The sequence below is a fragment of the Etheostoma cragini genome, chromosome 14 (assembly GCF_013103735.1).
Source record: "Etheostoma cragini isolate CJK2018 chromosome 14, CSU_Ecrag_1.0, whole genome shotgun sequence".
NCBI classification, from domain to species: Eukaryota; Metazoa; Chordata; class Actinopteri; order Perciformes; family Percidae; genus Etheostoma; species Etheostoma cragini.
The window spans coordinates 20930399-20943621 of NC_048420.1; the positions used below are offsets into that span (position 1 = coordinate 20930399).

Genomic DNA, 13223 nt, shown 5'->3' on the forward strand with positions numbered 1-13223 from the left:
TAAAAGATTGTTTTTAGGGTATTTTATGGCTAATTTAATACACGGGTCCAAAATGACCCGCTAACACTTCAGATGGCAACAGAAAGCTAACACCAGAGGAAGGTTAAATCAACACTTGTCACTGATCCAAAACTGTGTACTGATATCTGTGTACCAGTCATAGGTGACATTATTATTAAGTGATCAACATGTAATCTTTTTTAAAATTTATTTTTTATTTTTTAATTATTGTTTACGCCAGGCTATGAATTACGAAGTGTTTACGTGGTGGCCAATCCAAAAATATAAAGGAGTTGTTACATTAACATTTGATTACATGTGGAATGGGAATTCTTTTTGACTGAGGGAAAGTCAAAGCATTTAAAAAAATAAAAAATAAAACATTTGCAAGACAAATACAGGGCCCAGGCCAGTAAAAAGAATAGGCCAGCACCACATTAACAAGCCTCAAATCATGTTTCATTTTATTGTTACACGTTACATTAACATGCACTTGTTTGAAATCAGCCAAAGTACGCATTTTTACGCGGGGGGCAATTTATTTTGCTGCACAAAATTGCAGATTTCCATGCAAAATAATGCGGGGCTTGCATGATTTTTGTTGCTTAAAGTCACAAATATCTTAACAGTAAGTTGAAAAATGTTGCGTTTACTTTACACTAGGCAGCCATTTCCCCTGTTGCCATGGTAATGTTATGAAGGGACGCAATTGCACAACAAGAAAAACACATTCCTTTTTTCCTTAAACCGCAGTTGTTCCAAGTGCCCGCAATTTCATCCCATAAATATCCCACATATTCTATTGAATTTTTAAAGAAAATGTGCCGCATAATCAAGGATTTTTGTAACAAATCTTGCCCATGTGCAGGACGGATCGTGCAGTGTCGTGAAGACTCGTAAAACAAAATTAGCATCTGCGCATGCGTATACATCTTGCGCATGCGCAGAACGGATCGTGTAGGCAGGACGGATCATGTACCGACAGAGGCGATAATGCCCTTCTGTCCGAATTACTTCAGCCTGGCTCAACCTAGTCACTCCTCCTCAGCCTGGCTTGGTCTTTGTGAAACGCACCAAGTCAGGATGCACAGATTAGACTAGGTCGAGCCTCGCCTTATCGGTCAGCCTAGATTTATAAATTCTGCTTTTGTAAAACAGCCCCCAGGTGTTCTTGTACGTCCATATAAAGGCCCACATAGTAAACTGTCCTGAGCCATAAAAGTGTGGTGGTCATCCAATTGGCACGCTGACAATATCTGTTACAGCTGAAAGTGTGAGGCCAGCAGCCCGACCGGGTCACTGGGTTCTGTTGATGACTAGGTTCACGAATAAACACTCATAGGGGGCTGCAGGTTAAAAGTAGGACAGATGGTTAAAGGATATGTTATGCCAACTGTCCATGTTGCTTCTCCTCTTACATTTCTCTTGCTGATGCATCAGTCAGTAAAGCCAGAGATATCAGGGCCCTTTTTTATGCTGCCATTGATTTAAAAAAATCAACAAATCTTTCTACAATTTTACTTTTTTTTCACACCTCGCCGTTGTATCCAAAACGAGCTGTTAGCCTCACAATCAGGAAGTTTCTGGCTGAATTTCAAGAGAAAAAAGTTAAACCGTTTTCATTTCCGGACTTCAAATCGAGTCTCCCTCCTCACCCGAGGCATCTACATGCTCGATGCGGGTGTCACTGTATTCTCTGAGGTCTATGGATTCCAAAGAGACCTTATATGAGCTAATCGGGAATCATGGGGGGATCAACATTTGCTCGGGCCAGTTTAACCGGCATGTTACGAGAGCCTCCTACCTTTTTAGCCAATTAGAAGACGAATCAATAGACACCAAACTTCACAATGCAATGTTAACCCTGTGATAGCTGTAACTGTGTCAAAGCAAAAATAGGGCCTTATTTAATGCATTTCACACCCTGGCCAATTTATAATTAGTTATTTCTATGGAAGGGTGTCCAGAACAAACCTGCAGTGTTAGTAATAGTTTCACCAGCTTCTTTTTAAACTAATTTGTCTTCTGGCTGTGGCAACATCCACATGCTGAGAATCAAAAGCAACACATCTTCAACGTTCCGTGTGTGTGTGTGTGTGTGTGTGTGTGTGTGTGTGTGTGTGTGTGTGTGTGTGTGTGTGTATGTGTGTGTGTGTGTTGGGTCGCGGCAGTTTCCTATGGATATAATAACCAACCACGCTCGCCTCATGCATGAGGCAGTACTAATCTGCAATGGAAAAAGGACGATGGGGCACCGCGGCCGAGTCAAGCAGGTAGCATTAATGGAAAAACGCCATAAGTGTCTTTCCAGTACAGTGCCATCTCTTCAATCTATCACTGATGATTCATGTCTGGGCGTGTCAGTTTCTCCTTTAGACATTTGCACCAGTTGTTATGGAGTATCAGACACTGTTTATCTACTGGGTCTACCCATTGCTACCAACTACTTCAACAAGTAAGCAGTTGGGTAACAAACATTACTAAATGTACCTGCTAATCTTGGCCATAAAGTGGCTGATCAGTAGTCTTATCTTTTTGTTTAAGCTCAGATTGTGTAACCAAAAAAAGTTATTTTTCTGTGTTTGCTCTCTAAATTTCACTTTCAGAATAGAAGTAACACGATACAACAAAAGCAAAAACAAGATGTAGCAAAAGACTAGATTTTAGACTAGACAGCATCCTTAATACTCCATGTCCAAGTTTAATTAAACCATTAATTCAAAATGTAAAATCACAGCATTGTCTCTCACAAATATCTGGCTAACTGGGTTAATCCTGTCTCTTAAAATAGCCCCAAGTCTCCCAAACCTGACAATGTATCCACCAATCATCCAAAAAAGGTATCTTTACCAGCTGAAGGCAACATTGGAGGCTTTAAGGAGAGTTACAGAACAAGGGTTACACTGCTTTGAACTGGAGATGACCTCTCTCTCACTCACACACACACACACACACACACACACACACACACACGATAACACGATAAAGAGGCATACTATAACTCCATATCGGACCGTGGATAACCTACTACTGGCAGCCTTGCAGAAAATCAAGCTGTTGTGCTGGATATGCATCACTTGCATCCTCCAGGCGTTGGCCACCTGCTGCTAAGGTTTTGCCCCACAGGTGACCTTGGTGAAAAGGCAACTTTCCGCCCTGACCCATCTCCAGGCAAGCCAGGCTGATAGCCAATACCGCACTCTCAACGACACTCAAAAAAAGAACCCTGACTGCAACACCCAAGCTCGGGTATTTGGGTCTATGTTGGCCCCAAAGAACAAGAGAGCCCTGTTTTACTACTCACTCACACTGACCACAGTGGAATCATTCAAAAACCCAGCTTGTAATTTACCATTTGTTAATCAGAATTTGATTATATACTATTATATAATATATATATATATATATATATATATATATATATATATATATATATATATATATATATATATATAGGCATATGGGTTATAGTAATGACGAGCCAGCTGCTTAGTTTGACATCAGTAAGGCTGGATACATCCATCGGTCGGACGGAAACTAACGTTAGCTAGTAGCACACAAAACAAGTGGCTAACGTTAGCAGGCTAGCTAGTTAGCATGCTAGCAAGTTGGTTATCACTACACGGGGGCAATTATGACTTTTTAGCGGTTTGATACACATAACACTGGCAGTTGTTTTTGAGGTGAAAGCACAGAATATTAAGTACTGGATAGACAGACTCCGACAACTCCTAATTAGAACTTACTGGCCAGTTTAAGGTTCGAGCATCCCGACGAGCTGCTGCCGGAGGCCTGCGGGACCCCGGACTTTCCTGTGCTGCTCCCCACGGCAGCGGCTGATCCGGTGGACGCAGCGGCAGTTCCTGGAACACCTGGCGGCTCAGCAAACGAGCTGGTCCTGGGCCGCCCGCTGCCGCTCATATCTCTGTGCAGGGGTCAGGGTTGTGTTTTCACTATTTTCAGCCAAGCGACTATTAATTATGAAAACCCGGCAGCAAATAATCGTGGAAAGACACACCAAGAAATACCGCTCCCGTTGCCGCCGGCTGTCTGGGCTGATGATAGCTGTTACTTGCTAGACACCTAGAAACAGACCGCTCGCAATGCCACATGGGAGTTGAAGTTCGAAGTAGCTGTCGTCTAGGTTTGCTGCACAGTCTTTTTGAAAACAAAACAACTACACATTTAAAATGACTTAACAGAAAGAGCAACAACCATAGTTAATAGTAAAATAAAATAAAAAGGCTAAACATTTTAGTATTCAGAAAATAAATCTCAGTTAAATCGATACATTTAGCCTATTAGTTTCAAATTTTGCAAATTTTAAAAGTAGAGGTTATTTTTTTACATTACATTTTAGTGTAGCTGGCCCATGAAGTATTTAGTAACCTCATTTTGAAATCTGCCAATTAGCACTTCTACTGCTTGAAAAATTATAATTAAAGCAACAATAATAATGCAAATGGGAAGAAAAGCCATGATTGAGACTTGGGAGGTTCAGCATTGTGGTATTGTTTAAATCTCCAACTAGATTTGCTGTGAATGAAGGTTTTTTTCTGTAATCTTATTAAGGTGGAGGCTGGGGGTGTGGCCTTAACCAACTGCAGCTTTGCTCGTTTGAAAGCCAGGATGTCTCTTTCTTTCTCATGGGTGGGCCAAATTCTCTGGGCAGGCAAAGCAGAGATAGGGGCTGTAATCTTACCCCTTATGACCTCATAAGGGGCAAGATTCCAGATCGGCCCATCTGAGCTTTCATTTTCTCAAAGGCAGAGCAGGATACCCAGGGCTTGGTTTACACCTATCGCCAATTCTAGCCCCTGGAGGACCATAGGCAGGCTGGGGGAAACGCATATTAATGTAAAAAAAACACCGACATGCTTGATAGAGGTCAGCTGGGGAAGTACGGACTATTTTTTTCAGGGATTTTTGAGACTTGCCTGGTGGGTTAGGCTGGCTTCATCTGTAGATCCTGCCAAATTTGTTAGAGTGAGGATTAATTTGCATCAGCTATTGTTTCTTGTGTCCGCTGCTATTTTGGAGAGAGCAAAGTCAAAGTAGAGATTTCAATAAATCAGGTAGTCATTTGACACATTCTGTATGTTGATTGATAAATAAGGCATACACTGGAAAAATTCAAGGATGTAAATAAATTCAAGGACATAATACATTGTGTTAGATCTTTAATATTTTCAATATTTAGTTTTTTGTTGTTTAGAAATATTGCACATGGTCAACATGCCTGCTTATGAGATAACACTCACCTCGCTCATCCTAAAATTCCTTCTCCAAAGTAAGGACAGTTTATTTTTAAGCACAATCATACAGTGTACACGCATACATGTGTGTGTATGCACATATGTCTGTGGGTGTGTGCACATGTGCATGCAATTGCACATGCATGCAGATGGACACTTTACAGCCCTAACCCCAAAGAGATGTGAGTTGGTAGTCCTTGATTACCTGTGTTTTCATATACTGTATATTTATGTATTGTATATCCTAAATATATATTTCATATATATCTTAAATCAACTGGGTTTGATAACAGTCAAGATGGCGGACGAAATAGTCATGGTGACTATAAAAATACGGTCTCTAGAGTAGAATATAGAATGTAGAATACAATGAAAAATATACTATTGATAATGTTGCTGCGTGGAGAAAGAACAAGAGGTTGGTTGTGTTTACACACTACCTGCATGTGCCAAAACATACACACACACCCATACACAGACCTAAATGCACATATATGGAAATACGGGTATATATATTTTTTCACACATCCAACTGTATACAGAGAAATAAAAGAGATACTCATAATAATAACTACCCCCACTCTTCACCAAGGAAGCAAAGAGCCAAAAAGTGCTATTCAAAAATTGTCTTTGACTTTTAGTAAGTTATACTCTCTATCTCTTCAACAATAACAATAATTGTGTAATTCTTTTTTGTTTTGTTTTATACCATAGTTAAAGACAGTATCACAACAGCTTATTCCTCTCAATGACTGCACTGGGTTTATACCTATGGCACAGAGCCTTTCCCCGAAAACAAAATAACCCACCCATTTCCAAAAAAATATATGTCCTATTGCACCATTTGACGGAAAGGGATAAAGTGTCGAGAAGAGAGGGAAAAGGGGAGGGCTCCAGAGACTGCCCTCTAGGGCTGGTCTAGGATCTGCTTTCCCTGAACTAACCAAAACCATCCTGAGCTACATAGCGCTTGACCCGGGACCAGTGCTTAAGGGCACTTTCTAACAACACTTGAGGGGTCGAGGAGGAGGGTGAGGAGGAAGGTAAAGAAGGGAGGAAAGGAGTGAGGAGATATGAGTTAAAAGAAAAGCAGGGAGGACAAGGGGGAGGATTAAGGTGGTTGATAACATACGGAACAAGGTTATTATTTTTTTCTACTAAAACAATCTCTAAAAACAATACTTTCCTGATTTAACTTGCGGCAAGAAGGGCCGCACAAATTGTGCAAACACCTGATTTCAACGTTTTTACAAAACGACAAACGCCCCTGCTCCCCCACTTCTGTGTCTGGTGAGAAATCGAAGAGGAGGGAATGGGGGGGGGCGAAAGCGAGAGAACCCCCCCCAAGTACAATTAAGAGTGTGGGGGTGGGGGGGGGGGGAGGTGGGGGGCACAGACTGATTTTGTCCCCTTTTTTGTCCAGAGTTATTTTTTTGTGATTTTTTTTTACGTTGGAGAAGAAACACAATAGAGCCACAAGAGAAAAACAGGCCACAGTAAAACTGGTTATTTCCACGGCAACGATAACAAGAGAAAGCAACATTATATCCACTGGGAGATTCAGAGAAGTTTGGTTAAAATTCTACTTTTTCTCTCTGTTGGTAAGCTTGTCATGTTGTTGTCCTTATTCACTATTATTATCTGTCTTCCTATAGTTGGAATATGAATCTTCCATCCAATGAGCATCATCCAGGTTCTTCTCCTGCCTTTTCTCTGTGCTCTGTCGGGAGCAGGTCAGTGTCGAAGTTAACATTGATTCTTCAAAGCCTCATAAGCAATAGTCTCTTAACATAATCTCTTTAAGGTGCCTGTTCGCACAGGTTTTGGGGACAGGACCCCAACAGACATACAGACAAATATAATCAGCTCCCGCCAATGAGGACTTAGTCTTTCATAATGGCAATAACTGAAGGTGCAAAGATTGGTCACACTACATCCCAACTCCTGCCTTCTTTTTGTTTCTCAGGAGCGAATTGATGTCATGCTTTCAGTTTCTCTTCTCACTACAATCACTTAAAACTGTGCAGGCCAATGGCTTGGTCAGAGCAGGGTTGACTATGTGTATGTACGAGTGCTCACACTGCACAGATGTGTCCATGTACTCCGTGTGTGCATGTACTGTAAATGTGTGTGTTTGTGTGTGTGTTTGTGTGTGTGTGTGTGTGTCTGTGTGTGTCTGTCTACGTGTGCGTCTGTGTGCTGTCTGTCTTGCAGCATCGAGGGGCTGTGGAATATCAGTGGAGGTCACTGGGGTTGTGTTTGTGTCCCGACCACTGTGCTGAGGAGTGGAAGGGCAAGAAGGAGGTCAAGTCAATGGCATCCGAGGGCCGGCTGGCTGGCAACAGCAAACTGCATCTGCACAATAAGTGACAAAGTGCCTTTGTGTGTCATGAGTAACAGTCTGATTTGGTAAGAGTATGAGAGTGAGTGAGTGAGTGTGTGTGTGTGAGTGTGTGTGTGTGTGTGTGTGTGAGTGTGTTTATTGTAGGATCGTGTGCATGCTGGAGATTACATATGCACCAGGGTTTTTGTGTATGAGTGTATGTGTGTGTGTGTGTGTGTGTGTGTGTGTGTATGTGTGTGTGCCAGAGAGCTATTGAATGTGTGCCACATAGTTTGTGTGTTAAACTACAAACTACTGTACAAATGTGCTGAGAGCAGACCTAGGTAAAGTGAAAACAGAAAATATTTGGGATACTTGGAAAAAAAGGGAACACAATACTACAAGAAGCACTTGACTCATCTGGACTTGAAAGTGAGTCGTCCACTTTTGAGGCTTGTTTTGATAGTCTATTTAGATGAATCAAGCGCACCTTGAGTAGTTTGAATATTTAGGACCATATTTTTATGTATTTCTGCCCAGGTCTGGTGGAAATTAGTGCCAGTAGAACAGATCCTCTGGAGCTATTCACAGTACTGGTTCAACACATACAAGAACATTCTGCGGGAATCATCTCTCTCTTCTTTTCCTTTTTTCCTCTCCAGCTTATGATCCTTCGCTTTTTGGCTCCTCAGGGCTCCGGCCTTTGTCTCCTTGCTGCTCCAACCCTCCGTCCTCCCGGGCTGATTGATTGAAAGAGGAGCTGTGGGACGGGGCGGGGTTGGCTTCAGCCAACCCACCTAACACTCCAGGCTCGAAGGTTCCGGGCGTGGCCGTCTGCATGATCTTCTGTCGGACTTCGCGGATCTTCAGCTGCAGACACACCTTGGTGGGGAACGTGTCCGAGTAGCGTGCCTGGAAGGCAGCAGTGGCTTGAGCTGGAGAGGGGAATGGCGGAGTGAAAACAGGGAATAAGAAATAGAGCAGTTGTTATACAAACTGTATGATATCAAGAACTACTATTTATCCTGCATGGTATTTTTGACATTTCTACCAATTGTGTGCACAGTTCTTTGTATTTTTTGAGAATTTTGGGTCACATAGTAGGACCACAGTTGTAGCTCAGTTTAACAAAATAAACGGAGGAGGGGAAAAGGGCGATACAGCTACAAAGAACCCTGTCAACCCACCCAAATTCCGTGTATATTTTTCACTCATATTTGTATCATATTGTGAAATATTACAAAGGTGTGAATTATTGTGGATAATCTTCTCATTTTAACCTGCAAAGTACTTAAATGGGAGTTTTGAAATTCTATTGAATTGAGAGTTGTTGTTTTTTTAAGTATTTTATAAATGTGAAGTTGATTTACTGAATAAATTCATTCACATTTTAATGATTTTTATGAGTAATACTATTTTAGCTGTATTGAGGGAGCATATGTAAGGTTTGCCTGTGCGGTTCAATAAAAGTCAAATTATTGAATCTCCATTTTGGTTGTCTAACTGCGGCATTGTGTTCTATCTATAAGGGGTTTACCTGAGGGAAAGAAGCCATGTTCCTGAAACAGCTGCATGACCAGGGCCCGCCGCTGATCCAGAGTTCTACGCAGAGACGAGTAGGGGACCCGGTCCAAATCTCCAAGCAGATCCTCTCCTTCTGTACCTGCTTGAACGAGGAGATCATTTTGTCTATTTTAATACTCCTTTTGGAGCAGTTCTGCAGCTGCTGCAACTGATCTACCGAGAAGCATGACCCTGCAATAGAGGAAGCGGCCGTTTCAGAACTGCAATATCTTTCGGGTAGATGTGAGTCGCATCTTCATTATACATGACGATGTGACTCACCTTATAAGTAACAAGCCATAAGCCTAAACCAAACCCTTTCTTTTTTTATCTAACCCTAACCTTAACCCTTCATAGCTGGCAAGCTGCTAGTCTCGCCTTCTTCCACAGAGCTACAAAGGAAGGTTTTACTTCCAGGGTGGAAGTAAACCGTGCTCTGGTTTAGTGGCATTTCTTTAAGCCAATCACAATAGTCATGGATGGTGCTAAGCACCGGGCAGAGCCACAGTGCCCAAGCTAAATAGCATAAGGAAGGAACTTGTTTGGTGGAACGTGTATGTTCAAAGGTTGTTTTAGTTGTGCAACAAAAAACTCTGAATGGACAGATGGTCTAGCTAGCTGTCTGGATTTACTCTGCAGAGGATCATTTAACCATAGTCCTCATAAATCGACCGGAGTTTAAAAGAAAGCGGAAGGTAAAGGGCATCCGGCCGAAAAGAGTGAAATCCGGCAGCTGACTAAAGTGTTAACAATTGCTCAGTTTGCCAGTTTGGTTCAGTGACTATGGTCGTGGAAAAACGGTCCCGGGACTGCAGCTTCCTCTGTTGCAGGAGCACAGTATAGGATGTACCTGCTTTGTCGAAGGTGAAGATTTCTCCCTCACACTTGGCGGCGCTCTTAGGGGTGTTGGGCTCCGAGCTGCAGCTGGAGAGACAGCGGGTCTTCCTCCTCGGGGAGCTTGGCTCTTCTGCTGTCAGCTCCAGCTCTGGACACACGAAATATGAAGGATGAAACAGGGAAATATTAGAAAAGGGGGATAACAGAGTATTAAGAAAAAAGGACACTTAGGGAGAGAGGACAGGGTAAAGGGGTAGGGAGTAATGAAATGCATGGGTGATTTGTAGAGGACAATGGGGTGATACAGATGAAGGAGCCAAAGAAAAAAGGAGGAATCAGAAACAAGCAGGTAAAAACAACATGGAGAAAAATGGAGGTGCATATCAGATAGAAGAGGCATAAATGAACTGTAATGAGACAAAACCTTTCCAAAGAAGATATCATAATAACAAAAATGTAATTTATTTGACTATATTTGTTATATATCACTTAAGTTGGTATCTCTCTGCATCTCACCGGAGGAGTTACGTCTCTTCCTGCGGTAGCTTCCTAGAATGGCTCTTGGTGAGGTGGCCAGACTCTGCAGAGTGGGCGAAGGAAGGACATCCTCTGGGTTAAACTCTGGAAGCTCAGCAAAACGCTCCTCAAAGTACGTCTCCGACAAGACCCTGCACACAGAGAACACAGTGGTCACGTCAGTCCCCAGTCCAGTAATCCGGTGGTTTAAATATATAGGGAAGGATGCACATTTCTCATGCCTTAGGGCTGAGTTCTGCCAGGGCTTTCTCTTCTCTGTGGCTTCCCCGCCACTCTCCTGCTGTCTAAATAGAGAAAATAAAAGGGTGAGCACTCTGCCCACTCACATCCCGTAAACAATGAGTTTCCACCATCATTTTATGAAGCTGGAGGTTTGGTCACAAACTAGAAGCAGAACTAGATGCCACAATGTGTGAAAATCAGTGTTAAATGAAATCGACAAATGGAGTTCTGTCCAGGGCACTGGATCTCCTCTTCAAGCTGCTTCAGGCTATAATTACAGAAGACAAGCTCCAGTTATATGAGCTCTCTCAGCTTGAGAACATGTAAACTGTTAAAATATTGAGAACCTTGTCTTAAAATGACTAGAGAGCCAGAAGGACCAGGCAGACTTGTTTTATTTTGCTTTGGCACTGATTCTGCAAGAGCCATAACTTCAGTCTGATCAGCAAGGAGGGCTCCAGACTTAAATAAACGCTTGTCTTGCAGAACACATAACGTCTTGCATTCAATTTAAATTTTACTTAGCCATTTAATGGCACTTTGCAAATCCTTTAGACACCAAACCCACTCAGATATATTTGAATTAACAAAAAAAGTGACAGAACTAACGAGAAATTCCCTCAACTAATGATTTGTGCCTTTCTAGTGCTTCTATTATTGTCCCACTTACTTTTCGAGAGAGTCAGGTGTCTTTTTGAGTGGTGGGGGTCTGAACTTGGTCTTCTTTGAGGAAGAGGGGGGCTCTCTTTCCGCAGGAGGAGGGGGAGGGGGGTCCAAACCTGAGGGTGGTGGAGGAGGGGTGCGAGGTCCAGCCTGGGAAGAGAGCGAGAGAGTTGAGAGAAGAAGAATGGTGAAAACAGGGGTCCCATCGCAGCCCTGCCGTTTGATTCTTAACCTCCCGTTGTTTTCTGTAGTCAGAGTCAAAGTTGTCAAATGTGAACTGTGTTGAAATAATTGGAAAGAAAGGTTGTTATTGTTTTTTCTGATTATTATAATAATAATAATTATTTTTCATCAATTTTTTCCTTCAAGATATCTTTGTACATCAGGATATGGAGAATTGTTGCATGTCTCCTGTAATATTGTTTCCAGCTCAGAAAAGTGAACCGTCTGGTTTTCTGTGGAGAAAAACTGTTGACAACCACCAGATGTTTAGTAATGAAAGTCTGTAAAAAGAAGGAGAATAAATTCTAGTGTATTCCTTTAAAGTTGTGCATTTGTAAAATTCAAGGCCTTTCCCTGACTTCCTTCGATAAGCTTTTAGAGAAGGAGAGACACAAAAATCTGACTTAAAACTGTTTCAACATGCCTCTAAAGATCCTTAACCAAAGAAATGAATGAATGAAGCAGATACGTTCACTCACCTCTTTGCTGCTGTCGCCCATGCTGTGGTCCTCTCTGTGTGTCTCTCTGCCTCCCTTTCTTTCACTGTTCTCCTTGTTCCCCCTCTCTTGCTCTCTGTCCGTGTCGCTTCCTTTCTCTCTGCTGTATCCATCTCTGGGGTTTTCTTCTTTGATGTACAGACCGCCGTCCTCCTCTTTTTTAACTGGAACAGATAAAGATAATTTCAGACTTTGATTTAAACAATACTGTATCTATCCTTACTTATCTTACTAGTCTTACAGTCTTAGTCCTGTATCCTCAGTTTCACACACCCATAACAATTTGAAAGTGAAGACCAATGATAGCCAATACAGTTGAAGAATGGGTTCATGTTGATGCCAATATTATGTTTTGATTCTTTGTCCGGCTCCACACACTAAATAATAAACTAAATAATAACTTACACTAACAGAGAGAAACCCACACTAAAAAAACAAACCACACAAAACCAGTGATGCATTACCTTCAGTGACATTAATCATACAGGTGGCCAATGAGGAGCTGGCAGCACAGTTCAACCACCCCTGCCCTCCTTCCTCAGTCTGACCATCCGTCAGAATCTCCTTCTTCACCTCCACTTTAAGCTCCACCTCCCCCGCTTCGTTAGGCTGAGGGGTTGTACCCGCTGAACCCTGCACCCCCATTGCAGACGGAGAGGGAGGGTTCCTCGGGTCCTGGACTGGAGCGGCCATTGCAGGCGGCACAGCGTCACAGGTTGTTACAGAGACCACGCCAGTAGGCAGAGTAACGGTTGGTGCGGGGTAGATGGCAGTTAGTACCTGATGGACAAGAAGCAATGCAAGAACGTCAGTAAACAAAATATGTTTTTTTTTAAGACCAGTATCAATTAAATTTTAGACCTTCCTCACAAAATCTAGCTACTAAGCCCTAAATTCAGTTTTCCCAAGCTAAGTACTGCTAAACTTGCACTTCCCCATAGTCAAAGAATATAATCTGTTTTACGTCTGTGGTACAACACCAGTGTTTACTCTATGTTCATGTTGTAGTGGCAGTGGCTTGTAGTGGCTTCTATTGTCCAATTTCGATGAGCTTGTGCAAATTGTAGTCTCAGTTTCCTGTTCTTAGCTGAAAGGAGTGGCACC

The 13223-nt window shown here is 42.3% G+C and overlaps 2 protein-coding genes across 5 annotated transcripts in view; both read right to left on the reverse strand.

Moving 5' to 3' along the window:
- The window catches only part of LOC117956671 (glycogen synthase kinase-3 beta-like), an 18075-nt gene extending 13966 nt beyond the window's left edge, over positions 1 to 4109 (reverse strand). Inside the window, exon 1 of the mRNA XM_034891868.1 lies at positions 3747 to 4109. Within this exon, the coding sequence (XP_034747759.1) occupies positions 3747 to 3921 (175 nt within the window). The 5' untranslated portion in view covers positions 3922 to 4109. The remainder of the gene's footprint in view (positions 1 to 3746) is intronic.
- A 1058-nt stretch (positions 4110 to 5167) lies between these two features.
- cica (capicua transcriptional repressor a) overlaps positions 5168 to 13223 on the reverse strand; it is a 37147-nt gene continuing 29091 nt past the window's right edge. For 3 of the 4 annotated variants that reach the window (XM_034891860.1, XM_034891857.1, XM_034891858.1), the window contains exons 16-23: positions 12584 to 12899; positions 12102 to 12283; positions 11408 to 11550; positions 10737 to 10799; positions 10495 to 10646; positions 9992 to 10126; positions 9116 to 9241; positions 5168 to 8513 (exon numbers count right to left, since the gene is read on the reverse strand). In XM_034891860.1, the coding sequence (XP_034747751.1) occupies positions 8242 to 8513; positions 9116 to 9241; positions 9992 to 10126; positions 10495 to 10646; positions 10737 to 10799; positions 11408 to 11550; positions 12102 to 12283; positions 12584 to 12899 (1389 nt within the window). In that variant the 3' untranslated portion in view covers positions 5168 to 8241. The remainder of the gene's footprint in view (positions 8514 to 9115; positions 9242 to 9991; positions 10127 to 10494; positions 10647 to 10736; positions 10800 to 11407; positions 11551 to 12101; positions 12284 to 12583; positions 12900 to 13223) is intronic. The other variant, XM_034891859.1, reaches the window with a different exon arrangement.